Raw genomic sequence first — 13,982 nt, forward strand, 5'->3', positions numbered from 1 at the left:
ATGGCCCTCTTTTAAGATCCTCTATTATCTCCTCTTTTTGAGAGTAGGATGAGGAGGGAGATGAAATGGCCCGTAGGAAGGAGGCTTAAGGCTAGAGGGACTGTGGAGCTTTGTAGTTGCTGGTGAAATCTGAACAGCGTGAAGCTGTTTTTTCAGGAAAACTAAGATTAGCTGGAAGACAGGAGAAGGTGTGTTACAGTATGTTTCGTTCTATAGAACTATTTTTCCGTATACTTTATCAGTGGTACTTTATTACCCCTTTTCATATGTTGGTTGCTGATGAGTACAAAAGGGAGATTTACTGGCAGCTTGCATTTGGCTAAATACAGTCTTGTTTTTGATCGAGGCCATGATGGATATATGAACTTGGCTGAATTGCTAGTTGACCTTTTCTGAGAAACTTATTTTGGCAGGCAGATGGAGGAAATATGTTACTGCATAAAATGAATGCCTTTGTTTAATATGGAGGAATTTTAATCTCTTGTGTTTTCTGTCTGCGGATTTGGAAATCAGGTGTAGGTTGTAATACATACACCTTGGAATGATTCAGTTCTTAAAACTCACATAAGCAGCTAAGGAATTGTGGAATATATCCACACAGCGTATCCCCTAAAAAGAACCGATTCCCACTGTAGTAGCATGAACATTTGGAAAATACCTTCTGGACACTGCAACTTCTCTGTTGCTAATTCTTCACTGGTAGTTGTGTCAGTGCAAAAACAATCTCTGGTAAGAGTAATGAAGTGTAGTGCACTTGCACTCTGTTAATACTTGTCCTCTTTCAGATGTAGATGGTTTATCAAAGGAAAAGGATGACTAATGATTAAAACCAAACTTAGCTCTTGCATTTACAGTGTTTCTCCCCTCAACTACTGTTTTTTCCCCTCTTTTTTTTTTCCCCCTCTCTTTTTTTTTTTTCCCCCTCCTTTTTTTTTTTTTTTTTTTTTGGTGTTCTTTCCCTCTTGCCCATGTTTTGGCCACAGGAAGACACTGAGCCGTGGTATTCCCAGCAAGTGTACGCAAGATACTGGAAGCACTATGACTTAGCCATGCGCTGGATGCGTAGACACCAGAAAGCCTACAGGAAAGCCATAGAGTCCTTTTATCGCCTACCGTGGCATCCTTCTGCAGTCTCTCCAAGTAGCCGCTACTCAGATTGGGATGGGAATGATCTCCCACATACCCAAAACTATTCTTCCAGCTATAGCCCACATGGCAGAACTCCGTACCGTGGGGGAGCTCGGCAGTACACAGATGCCCACCAAGGGAGGGAGGATGCTGACAGAGACTCCGAAATGGAGGAAGACTCTGAGTCTGAAGGGGAGATAGAATATGACTTGAGTAACATGGAGATCACAGAGGAGCTTCGCCAGTTTTTTGCACAGACAGAGAGGCACCGGGAAGAACTGCGTAAGTCCATGCTTGTTCTATGTTTTCCGGTACTCGGTAGCCATAACATTGAGTAATGGATGGCTTCAACATTTCCAGGTTTTGTAAGAATTCACAGAAATAGGTACTGCACACAAGCAAGCCAAACGGAAAGAAGCAGGCAAAACTGGTGGGTGCACTTAAGCACCATTCATTAGAAATAAGTCTCAGAAAATGTTTGAACGTTTTTCATTGAGAGAGAGAAGATTATGACTGCAAAGAGGAGAATAACATATTTGTCCAGAAGACAATAGTCATCTTCAGTGCTGAAGGAAAAACTCCAGTGTTTTTATGGTTAAATCTAGTAAACGTGCTATATGTCTGAGACGGGAACCCAGAGGAAGTGCTTTACTACATCACTGAACCCTAGAGTAAGCCTCAATGTATTTTATAACATGGAGCAGCCATTTTGTTTGTTATTCTTTGGCTAACCCAACAGTAAAATTCCATGACCTTTTTCTTTTCCCCCTGCATCCCTAGGGTATTCTTCATTCTGTACTATACCACAAGTTTCTCTTTGTTTTGCATCTTGATCTGGACCCAAGTCCTTAAGCAGGGAATATAAGCCAAAGACTTAAGATTTTTCTCAGGTCTTGATCCTCAGAGGTATTGGTCATCTTTGTTTCTGTGAAATCCTTAAAAGAAATAAAAGATTATGCTGTACTTTATTGACACTTTACTGCATATACAAATGTTGCAGGCAAATTTATTATCTGTTTTAAGAAAGCAGCATGATGAAAATAACTTTTCCCACATGACTGCAATAGGAAATACCCAGAGTGAATGTTTAATAGAGTTTTCTCTGCTTTCTCTGAAGGAGGAAAATGTTCTAAAAATGCATAATAGAGGCAGTGATTGGGAGGGAGAGATAAAAATCGTGTTATTTTAAGTTCGTTGAGCTGAAACACCTCAGCTTAACTTCACACTTCCCATCAGTGTGATGCACAGTTGCTCTAGTTAGCAGGGGAATGTGAGTTAAGGAGCTCAGTGGTAGTACCTGACATGCATCCCTTTCTCATCATGCTTTTGCAGAATCAGCGTGGTGTTCGCTGTTGAAACATTGCTTTGATGAGGTACAGGATGCTTTAAGGTGCTCGGCTACTTCTGGAAATGCAGTACATTTTCTTTGGATTGATTTTGTCTTTATGGTTAGTGGTGGTTAAAGGTGTGCGAGTTGATTAAAGTGGTATCCTGGAAATTGGGGAATCTGGGCTTAGAGACATTCTCTGACACAAATATCCTATATGACCTTGGTATAGCTATTTAATCTCTTCCTGACCCCTCACTGGCTGCTCTTGCTAAAAATACGATTTGATTCTTTATGATGAGCAGGTGAATTGGGAAGAGGTTTGTGACTCAGAATACAGATTTTACTTTTGTTCCTTCCACCACAGCCCTACTTGGAGCCTTTTGGAATAATTAGGTCTCTGCTGTGTGCCATGTACTAGCCTAGTTCTGGGTTGTAACTCCATTCACTTCAGCAGCACTATTCCAGATCTTTGTGCAAATTTAAGCAGAATCTGGTCTTTAGCTACTGCATGCCTCAGTTTCTTGGATAGTTTCCCTGGTAAAGTGAGGATAATAATAATTAATAATAATAATAATAATCTGTAACGCCTCAAAGCATGGAAAAGTAAACAAGTACTTGATTTAATTGAAATTTAAAAGTACCACAGAACTCTTGGGTGAACGGTGCTATCTAAATGCTAATTTTATGTGTAATTAAAAATACAGTATGATCTTGTTCAGAAATAATTTTTTCTTGTGTGGCAGGGGAAGAGGAAAATGGAATAAATTTTTAATTCTGTTGAAGTTTCTCAAAAGAAGAAACATAAGCAGTAGGAGGAGGGGAAAATCATTGTTTTCCTGATGGTGTGGAAATGAGCTGATATGGAGACCATGCTGAAGGCAGTACCAGTCTACTTTAGGAGGCAGTGTTATTAATTTTCCTGGGTGCTGTTTCTGAACAAAATGAAATTTAGGGGTTCATTAAGCTGCGATCCATAATGACCCTATCCTGTTATTTCTTTCATACTGTGCTGAAGAATGATTGTCGCTCTGTATCGATGCCCAAGAAGATTGAGATAATGCATCCACAAAAGAAACCCACGATTACTTAAGTATTTCCTCTCTGATGCCTTTTCCTTTCAATCCCAAACTGTATGTCCTGGGCTGCCCCCCCACCTTAGGAGCAAATTTGTAGAGAAACTTGGGCACTATAAAGCTCAGTAATGGCTGAAATTTAGGCATCCATCTCTGGAAGAGATATTTGTAATGTTGAGGTAAGAGTTTTAAATTTTGTCTAAACTGAATGAGAATGTTTGGGCATGTCAGAGGGGAATACCAATAGTGACCTTGACGATCAGTTGAAGTATAAGCCAGCTGTTAGGGAACGTTAAGGGGAAGGCTGTCTCTCATGTTTTCTTTCTCCGGCACAAATAAGGGGCTCCAGGTGGAATTCACAGCCTTTGACCCCTGCACCTTGGTATGCGCTTGGGAGCAGACACCTGGCTTGCTCTTCTTTGAAACTGAATGCTATGCAAGAGTTTGATATATGTATATTGGCAACTTGCTGAAGCATGAGACACATGGGAAAAGAAGAGCAATGGGACAAATAAAAGGAGAATTTGACACACAAGGAAGGGGATACTCATACAGAGGGTGGAGGTCTGATTTGTCTTTGTGAAGGATGACTTCCATTAGTCTGGTGTTTTTCAAGCCCTGCAAAATTAGGAAATACTACGCAGCCTTAATGCAGCTATTTTGCAGTTGCATAATGAGAATCTTGATTTACCAAGTAAGATATAGCTGGTTCTCACACATGATGCATATCTCATCAACATGTAGAAGGATAATCAAATGGACTAAACCAAATCCTAGCTGATGAAAGACTCTTCACTTCTAATGCCTGCTCTAGAGTCTGCTGGAGGTAAACATGATCACAGACATCAGAGGGTAAGATCTTGCAAACTTTAACTGTGGAAGACTTAAATAGGCCTGAGATATAGGTGTGAAAGGCATTTGTGTGTGGATGGTGAAATGCAAGTATTAATGCTAATTGCAAAGAGAAAAGCTTCAAATATAAGAAAGACATCATGTCAGACTAGCTAGAGAAGAAAACTTCAGGTTTATTTCATTTTTCAGTAACTACCACAGACTTGAAGAACAAGCAGATTCCTAACTTCTGTAGTGATTTTTTTTGTTTTATTTTGTTTCCACAGTGGGCATTTGCAGTGATTGGCTGACTTGCACAGTAAATTTTGAAACTGGCAAACTCTGAGCCTTGCTGCATGATTTAACACTTCAGCAGTGATACAGTTGTTCACAAACAACCTCTTTTAAAACAACCTCTTTTTTTGTCTTTGAAGTCATGTCAAATTCTTACTAGTTTTTATATTCATGTCGTGTTGCAGTCAAGTTATGTGTTCCTGGAATGCCCCGAAGTAATTGTGAGCAGCTGAGTCTGTATGAACTCAGACATGTTAATGCACTACAAATTTATCTCATATTCTAGATATACTGTGCATTTGGTTAAAATTCCTTAGAGACAGCTTTAATTTCTTTCCTTTTCAGCTGTTTCTTCATATGCAATCATAGTTACCTAGTGAGTCTGTTTTTTTAGGGGGTTTTGTTGTCAGCCTAGTCTGTTGTTTTGGTTCTTCATGTAACTGGTGAACCTAATATACTGTGCTTCTTAGGGAAGTTTTTACTTGTATTTAAAAGTCTTCCCTCTGGCTGTTGAAAAGCATGAAGTTATCTTTCTGGGTTACTATACCTGTCAGACCTAGGTAGTGTGCTGAATTCTCGAAGCATCCTAGATGTAAAGGACAAAATACAGTAAGTTGCCTTTTTACATTTGCAAGAACTAAAAGGACAAAAACTAAGAAAGGAAGATTCATAAGCCTAACAATTAAGTAAATTGGCTACTTGCACATATTTATTACACTTTTAAATTTAGCCTTTGAAACATGTAGTTTGTCCCGATGCAGTTTTACTTTGTTCCCTTTTTACACGTAAGAGAAAATTACTACTGTAATTGAGTGCATACAGCATTGCGAGTACATTGAGAACCATTCTGTAGTAGTCAACAGGCAATGAGACAGTGTCCTTTATTTAAAAACAAAGAAAAGCAAAGGAAAGTACCGTCATGTCAGTTCATTACTGAAGGATAATAGTCTGTCAATTGTTAATGCTATGACTAGTTTTTTCCATTAAAGCCTCTGTATTTCCTACACATACCCTCCAGCTTTTCCCGAAATAATGTTGTCTCAACTTAAAATTTTCATGCCAGATGGAAAACCTTTAAAAAAAATTGAAAGGAAATGGTGAATGAAGATGTTTGTTTCAAATATGCAATTTGTAGGTTTTTTCCCTTGGGTTTCTTTTTCTCTGAAAGATGATGGTTGCCACTGCCTCTTCTGTGAAGAGGGAATAATGAAATTTTCCATGTTTTGAAACTTGTTTGAATAGTATCAGATCCATGAAGCTTTTGGTTTTGTTTAAGGCCTATGTGCTTCTTTGGAAAATAGACTTTGATGCAGGTTTTTTGCCACCATGTGTTCCTTCTTTCCTTCACTTTTGGTAAATGCTTCTCCCTGTTCTTTGTCTTTGTCTCCATCAGACTGTAGTTCAAATTCTTCCTCTTGGTCACCAGCATGTTTTTTGTTTCTTCTTCCCTACTCTAAACTGTCATAGCAGTGTGGATGGTGACCTTATAAATATCTGCTCAACTTCCTTGGCTTTCTCAGCCTTGTTGTCACATGAACTTTTACCACTGTCGTTAGAAGTTGAATTGCTGAAGCTTCTGAGAAATGTCTGTGAAATAAGAGTGCTCTCTGCAGTATGTGTGGGTGCTCGAGAGGTGTTTTGAAGTGCGTTTTTTTGTGAACTGAAGGAGAAACGTGAAAGGCTCTGCTTTTGAACCACATCTCTCCTCTTAATGATTGAACTTTTTATCCTGTAGCAGCAGAATCTTGCCAAGCGCGCACACTGTATCCAATGTAGAGTCTGTGTTATTTGGTACTGGAAGCCAACAGCTGAGAAGATGCCTCCTTGCTAGCAAAATAAGGAAAAGTGCCACAATTTTCACCACCTTAACACTGAAAACTAATCTTTATTTGCAAAAATAGAGGGTCTGAATTGTATTTAGAGAGCAACAGTTGGGCACAGTTTTAAATCATTTTCATAAGAGACAAAGATATCTTTGTACTAAGAGTATCAATTTGGGAGCACAGCCATTCCTAGAGTATGTGATAGTCAAGAACATGTCCTTGGATCTCATACTAGAGATGGAATTTGAGCTTAGAAGAATGTATAGCTTTGCTATGGGGACCTATGTCTTTCCTATCAATCTGACACATTTTGCAGCGAAAGGACATTATGCTGTACAGGTGTACTTGCTGCTACAGGAATTAATGGAAGAGAGACACTAGAAAGCTTGAGGTGCTGCTGAGGAAACAGTGTGCTTTCTGTATCACTGGACCAGACACAGTCAGAAATGGATATTCTCTGCTGCGTGCTCAGGAGAGTTGTGTGAGGGTTAATATAGAGAACTGTAAATTTATATGTGAAGTCTTTCTTATTTATTATGTGCCTCAGGCTGAGACTCTTTGACAGTGTTGGCAGCCCCTGAAGGTACGCAAGTGCAAGGCCAGGCTTGTTGTTTTGCTGCCAGGGGATGCCCCGGGTTTCAGCTCCTAGGTGGCATCTGAGGATGCCGTGGACCACTCTCCCATGTGTGCAGCCTGGACAGTTTGGTGGAGCTGGGGCCCGGAATGCTGCTGCCCTGTCTGGTAGTGGCTGTACTGGGCGCAGTTCTTCCTAAGCATGCTGTGGAGTACTGGTATTTGAGTTACAGCAGGTTTATAGCTAGGAGCATGGGAAAAGAAGTTCATGTGGTTCAGTGTAACTGTAGTGTAGACTTTGCTTTAAGAGGAATGCCAAGATGTCAAACACCTCTTTCCTCTTAAGTTTGATGGAAATGAAGAACGCTGTCTTAATATGAAAATATGTATTAAACTTTGGAAGCCTGTGCTTGTAATTGTCACCCTTCATTTGTCTGTCTAATGTGTTCCTGTTATTATAGTGGAGGCAGTACATACCCGAGGTGGCTTGTTGAGAGGTTCAGTTTATTCATATTTATAAGGGATTTTGAGTACGTCAGCAGGAAGTAGGCAAAAAGCTTCAAGTGGTAGAAGAATGAAACATATGATTTGAGAAGAATTGTTCATTCCAGACTTTTTGCTTAACAGTTAAGTTAGATGTCATCCCTGTGACCAAAAGACATCTGTCAACATCATGTTTGCTGAAGAAGTACGGGTTTTGAACTACCCTTTCTCCCAGAGAGCTATTATCCCTAAATTATTCATGAGTCAGTAAGAGAAGTCTGGTAATCTTGTATTGTTGCTGCTCTTAGTAAATTAGTGCTGCGGTAAAATTCCTTCTGACTGGACTTGTCTTGAGGATATGGGAATACGATGTGCAGGACAGAGACAGATCATTGCTCCTCTCAGCTGCCCTGTCCCTCACCATCCGCGTGCTAGATCTGCTTTTGATAGCTGTTTCTTGGTAGTTGCTGGTCTCGGAAGGATCCTGGGGAAACAGGTCAGTAGCTTGCTATGATGGATTAGCTATTGGAACTTCTTTGTTACAAAGAAAATACATGCGGTAACTCAGTCTTAGGTCAGACAAGCGGAGTGTCAGTGCCTGCTTTGTGTCCATGTAGTTTCCAAGGCTTGAGGGCATTGCTGTGACGTACCTGGGCTCTGCAAAGCTTTGGCAAAGAACCACCAGGCAGACCCCAGGGCCGAGAGGCCATGTGCGGAACACGGAATCCCTCCCTGGTCCTGTTGTAAGAGCAAAAAAGGCTTTCAGAAGGCTGTTACGGAAGATAGCTTCATATGGGACGAGTTTGGTGTGGGAAGACACAGACACTACTTACGCTCAGAACTGGTGCTGGTAATTTTTTGAAGGCAGTTCTGCCTGCTTGCTTATGCCATTAGCATCTGCAGCTGCTCTGAGTGGCTCCTCTAGTCTTCTCTTCATTCTTTGTCCCTGCAGGGGAGCCTGTGAAAGCAGCTGCAGCTGCTGTGGAAAAGAGCAGGTGAGACCACGCTGACAGACACAGCTCTAGGGAAAAGTGGCATAAAAGCTGCTCTGTGCTAATCACTCGTCTTGGGCAGTCTGTCTTCACAGTTTATGCAGTTTTCCATTTCCCCTAAAATTCCTCAATTGCTGGTTCCATCTAGGTGCCACATGCAGCATTTCTGGATCTCTAAATGATTTTACTTAGGAGAGAGCTCTGCCTCAGTTCTGTGCTGATAAATCTGAATTCATCATCCTTTAGCAACCTTGCAAGTGGACAGTGATAGTGTGGGCTATGAATTAAGCATTTTCTAACGCAACCTTTTTTGTATTTACCTGGGGGAACTGTTGCTGTAGCAAGAATGTTTAAAATTTCAGGGTGTACAGCACTGGAGCGATTTTGAAAAGCATTGCCAAGGACCAAGGTGGAAATGGATGTAATGTGTGCTTTCTGTGCTCCTTATCTACAAAATCTGCTCAGAATCAACAACAGAAAAATATCTCAAGCATTACACGTTTTAGGTCTCTCTGTTATAAAGCAAACTTCTTGTACAGATTTGCTTGGAGACACATAATTTACCTCTGCTAATTTTAATGGGGTGTTGTTAATGCCAAGACTTCAGAGGCACCATTTGCTTTTCAACATCTCTCGCTGTGCGTCAGTTTTATCAGAAGCATCCAGATGGAATTCATGTCCATCGTCATTAGGGAAATGTGGGTGCTGTGGAGGCAGAAACTGAGAGTTCAGAGAGTTCCATCTGCCTGGGTCTTTTTCGAAACTCATTTCCTCACGTGCTCAAAATCAAGTGAGAGAGACAGACAGAGGCTGTTAGGCTACCCATCTCAGACTTGGGTGGCCTTTACAGACTTCCATCATGACCTTGGATGTGCCATTTGGGACTAGATCCACAAAAGCTTTCAAAATTTATAAGCAGATTTACAAAATAATAATCTTTCTCTTCCAAGCATGGCTTCAAGGAAGAAGGGAGCTAGTCATTCATACCCAAAGGACGATGTATCTTAAACCCCAAGGTGCAAGGGAACATTGTCACTCTTATCTTTTCTAGCAGCTGGGTTGAGCACCTGTGCCACCTTGTGATGTGATCTGCTGTGAAGCCCATTCCAAGGAATCTAAAGCACCTTCTGCTCTAGGAATTTGTGTCCATTTTTTTTATTTGGCCTTGTAATACAGGGGTGATAGCACTTCCCTGTCTCTCAGAAAAACAGAGAAGGTTGAGATGAGCACACACCAAGAAACAGTTGTGCTGCAGCCCTATGAGGGACTCAGTACAGATTGATCCAGCTGTTCATCAGTATTACAATTGTTACTGGCCTCCAAAGTATCCAAACCTGTTTATCCGGATATCAGAACTTCCCCCTGATATTTTCAAGGACGTATGTCTTAAGTTGTCAAAACACTGCTCTGCAGTACATTGAGATCATGGAGGCAATGTGAAATGAAGAATAAATCTTAAATGGATATTTGTACTGAAATAAATAACATGGGTGTTACACTATTGATTGTTATTGTTCACATTTAGCTGGATAAGAATCTCTTGGGTTTAATTTCATTTGCAGTTGCTGAAGTGGTGGTTGTTGGTCTAAAAGTCAGCTCTATATTTACAGAAATTGGAGAAACTTTGCCAAGGAATGTAGGTCTCCAAAGAGCATCCTGGGCCTCAACTTTAGTATGGTTGTTCAAATACTAACAAGCCAACGCTGGTGTTCTCTCACTCTGCACAAGCCTTGCAGAGCACCCTCAGTTCTAGGAGGTCTGCAATTTCTGATGTGGTTGCTGAGCAGAAAGAAGGGTTGGAAGACTTGCTTTAAAATTCATCAGTTGTCATTGCTTTGGGATTTTTGGCCACTGGTATGGTGGGAAGGAGGCTGAAAAATTGTAGAAGAGTCCAGACTGTGGGGACTGCATCATGTGTGACACGTTGGTGGAGGAGGTGTGGAGGTGGTAGATAGAAGAGCATCTGGCTGGCTTTGGAGGAGTGCAGGAAGAAATATCTGCCTTTTTCTGATCTCTCCATTTCTCAGTAGGTAAAGCTGGTGATGTGTAGCTACTTGCGTTTCCTGCTTTTGTGTTCTTCTCTTGGCATTAGTTACCGACCTTTGACGTGAACAGGCAGTCACTCTGATGGTTCTCCTCATGTAAAGTCTTCTCTTCAAGTCACTTTACCACTTCCTCCATGTGTGAATTGCCCCATTGAAGTGACAGCAGAGAGACGTGGAGCTCCTATTTGCTAAGAAGTAGGACTTAACTTTCTGAAGGGCAGGATGCCAGCTGCCTTTTTGAAAGGAGACAGTGCTCAGACTTCTACTCCAGCAACCAACTCTGGAATTATTTCTGGCGTCAAACATTTCCCTTTTGCAAAAGGTACGATAGACGCACATCTGCAGGTTTTCTCTGGCATATTTTCCCAATGTTTTTTGTTGTTTTTTTAATACTGGGCATGGCAAGTATCCTCATGTATTTAAGTATATTTCATTTGATTTACTAGAATGTTGAAATGAGCAATGAGAAACTCAGAAGGTCAGAGGTAAACTAAGTTTCCAAAGCTACCCTTCAGCCCTTTCTTTCACAAGTTGTGATGTATTGTGCTGATCCCTTTAGTTTGACCCTCTTTCCAGGTGGCTCTTTCAAAATGATTGGTTGGGCAGCACACTGTAGTTTACTAACAGCATGGAACAATGCGTATTTACTTGCTGAAATTAATTTTATCTGGATCAGAGATTGTTATTTAATTCCGCATGTCTGCGGTAATAGTAACTTATGGACCTGCCAGTTAACTGAAAGGTCAGCTCATAGCCTGAGTATGCTTCCTTTCAGAAAATCAACGACATGGTTACAAGTTGCTCTCAAAATTTTCTTCCGAATGTTTTTTATAAAGTTGCAGATTTCCCTGCATATATTACTGAGTTGCTTTCTCATGTCATACAATAAAACAGAGTTGAGTTCAGCAGTGTAGGCTGTGGCTGGAGTCAAGAAAGAAATTTCAATGTAAAGTTTGAATGTGTGAGTTTGATTTAGAGGACTGGTACAGGCTACTTCCTTTTTTTTTTTGCCTGAAAGCACCAAAGTTTCAGTATTATTTAGCTGTCTAGCACTCTGTACATCATGGAACACTTTCTTCCAAGGGCATGTGCTTAATTTCTATTCAGGGCACATGTAAAAAATGATTGTGAAACTCATGTTTCTTCAATGTGCTGGTTTGGTTTTAAAGAAGCACTTTTAAATTTGAACATTTCCTTGTTCAGTCTCCTCTGACTGTGCCATGTATATGTGTGTATATATGGATACAGTTATACAGAGCTTTAAGTAATCCTTCTGTTTACTGTAGCACTGGTGTCTTTGTCTGGCGTCAGCATTGTTGCCATCAGCGACAGACTGGAGTTTTGGGGGGATGGGAGTGCAGAGTCAGCTGGTCGGTATTTAATCTTCTTGCTGTAGACTTGATCCTTACTAGAGACAGCTGCCAGTGCCTGATCCTGTACTAATTTCTAAGCAGTGGTCAGTCAGCAGCTTCCTGGCTATTTAATTCTGTCAGGTGGCACAAGCGTACAATCTGGACCCCTTGGTGTCTCTGGTGTGATACGGACCCCTGGTTACACTGGGCTTACTTGTGTGTTTTCTAACCTGGGTGCACATATACTTGACTGAATTCCATGTAGAGCATTCGAATTTCTAGAGCAGGCTTTCACTTGAGGTTCCACTGGGCTAGCTGGTTGCTTCATGTTTTTGCAGTTTGATTGTTTCAGTTCATTTTCTGGTTGGGATAAGAATATCCCTTCTTAAGGGTTTCATTGTGGAAGGTAATAGAAGAAAATAAAAGAAAGGTGATTTGTTTAGCTGGGCAGTAACCAGTGTAGCCTACTGTTAATGTAAACATGGACATGAAGGCTTGTATTGTTTCCATCTCAGATCTTTGGCAGTTTGTTTTGGAGACAACAAGACAACCCTTCTTGGTTTTTAATCCTATTTCTAAAACAGAAATCAGCTTCTTTATTCTCTGGTTAACTGTGTAACTTTCTGTCAGTTACTTAACCCACAGATTTCAAAATAATGTGAGATAATTAATTCTTTAAAACTCTCTCTCAAGTAGGAAAGTATTAGATTCGTTTTACAGATTCATTACAGTGAGGCATGTGGTTAATTAACTTGAGAGTGATCCATACCACCCAGTAGCAAACCTGGAAGTGGAACACCTTGGTTCTAACCTTACTTCCTGGCTTTCTATTACTTTTGATTTCAAAGATACCTTCTCTCTGCTTGCTGTCTTGGTAAGTAATTTTGCCCTGTTTCTACAGAGCTGTCCTCTTTTAGAATGTGTAGAAAATCTGTATTATAGTGAAAGAGGAGGTATCAAACTGAGTACTTCTGATTTGCAAAATCTGTTTGCTGTCTGCTTAGACAGCCTGTTGCAACTGCCTCTTTCTTAGGGAGCACACTCTCTTGCCTTAGCCTATGTCCTGCTTTTACCAATAGGTTTTCAGTCAGGCTGTGCTTCGATGAACATGTCTCACTGCCAAAGCCAGGTTCAGCAATCTTTCTTCCTTGCCATTCGCTCTTGTTCCAGTGCTGCCCCTTTAGTTCAGCGTGTGTGGCGCCAAGACACTGAACTGTACCAGGATTAAATACAACTTGTTGGGGTTGAGTTGGTTTTTTTTTTTTTGTAGGAATCATTGTGTGGCCCCTTAGACAATTGTAGAGGCATCCTTGAGGGGCCTGGGAGCTGGAGCGTGCAGCTAAGGGAGAAGGAGGGGAGCAGAAACTGCATAAGCTGGTTTTGTAGCTGAGGGAAGAAAAATGTCAGTGGAACCGTGGTTTCAGACTGCCACAAGCCTGCCAAGGAATCACATCTGCTCTTACTTCAAAGCCTGTAACAGAACATTTTCTTTTTGCTTGAGAATATTGCATTGCTTGTAGATATATGTGGTGAAATATTCAATTTCTTTTAACTCATTCCCTCCTCAACTAGCAGATGGAAAACTTGTCAGTGTAGATACTTGGGGTTTTAATACATTCAGCATTTTTGGTAGTTCTCTTTCATGGTGGTTGTGACTCTGATGACTGAGAGCTTATCATTGCAGGCAATTACTCCCAAAAAGTCACTTTTATTCCAAATTAGTGTTTTCAAGCCAGCTACAGCATTTGATTTTTCTCCATAGGTTAGACTGCGAGCTTAGTAAGATATGGCCTAGATGTCTCCACTTCTTTGAAGAGCAGACTTCTCCTGTTAAAAATGGGAAGGGGGAAGTTACATTGTGTCATCTGTAATCCTTTTGTTACATTTTTTGCAAGCACAAGGTTTTAAATTTAAGAAGTTTAAACATAAGTCTATTTTCCCCAAGCCAATTTACAGCTAGAATGAGGCTGTTCATTCCGCTATAAAATCGTCACTCTCCTCTTTCAGTACGTTTCCACAGTTTCTGTAAGTTGCTTAGTGTTGGAAAGTAACCCTCCA

At 40.8% G+C, this 13,982-nt stretch overlaps 1 protein-coding gene across 1 annotated transcript in view; it reads left to right on the plus strand.

The window, feature by feature from the left end:
- The window catches only part of GEMIN8 (gem nuclear organelle associated protein 8), a 31,655-nt gene that overhangs the window by 6,694 nt on the left and 10,979 nt on the right, over positions 1-13,982 (plus strand). Inside the window, exon 4 of the mRNA XM_087757333.1 lies at positions 984-1,410. Coding sequence (XP_087613459.1) covers positions 984-1,410 — 427 coding nt within the window. The remainder of the gene's footprint in view (positions 1-983; positions 1,411-13,982) is intronic.

Source organism: Nipponia nippon, unplaced genomic scaffold (genome assembly GCF_047370975.1).
Source record: "Nipponia nippon isolate SJK-2023a ecotype South Korea unplaced genomic scaffold, ASM4737097v1 scaffold_2, whole genome shotgun sequence".
NCBI classification, from domain to species: Eukaryota; Metazoa; Chordata; class Aves; order Pelecaniformes; family Threskiornithidae; genus Nipponia; species Nipponia nippon.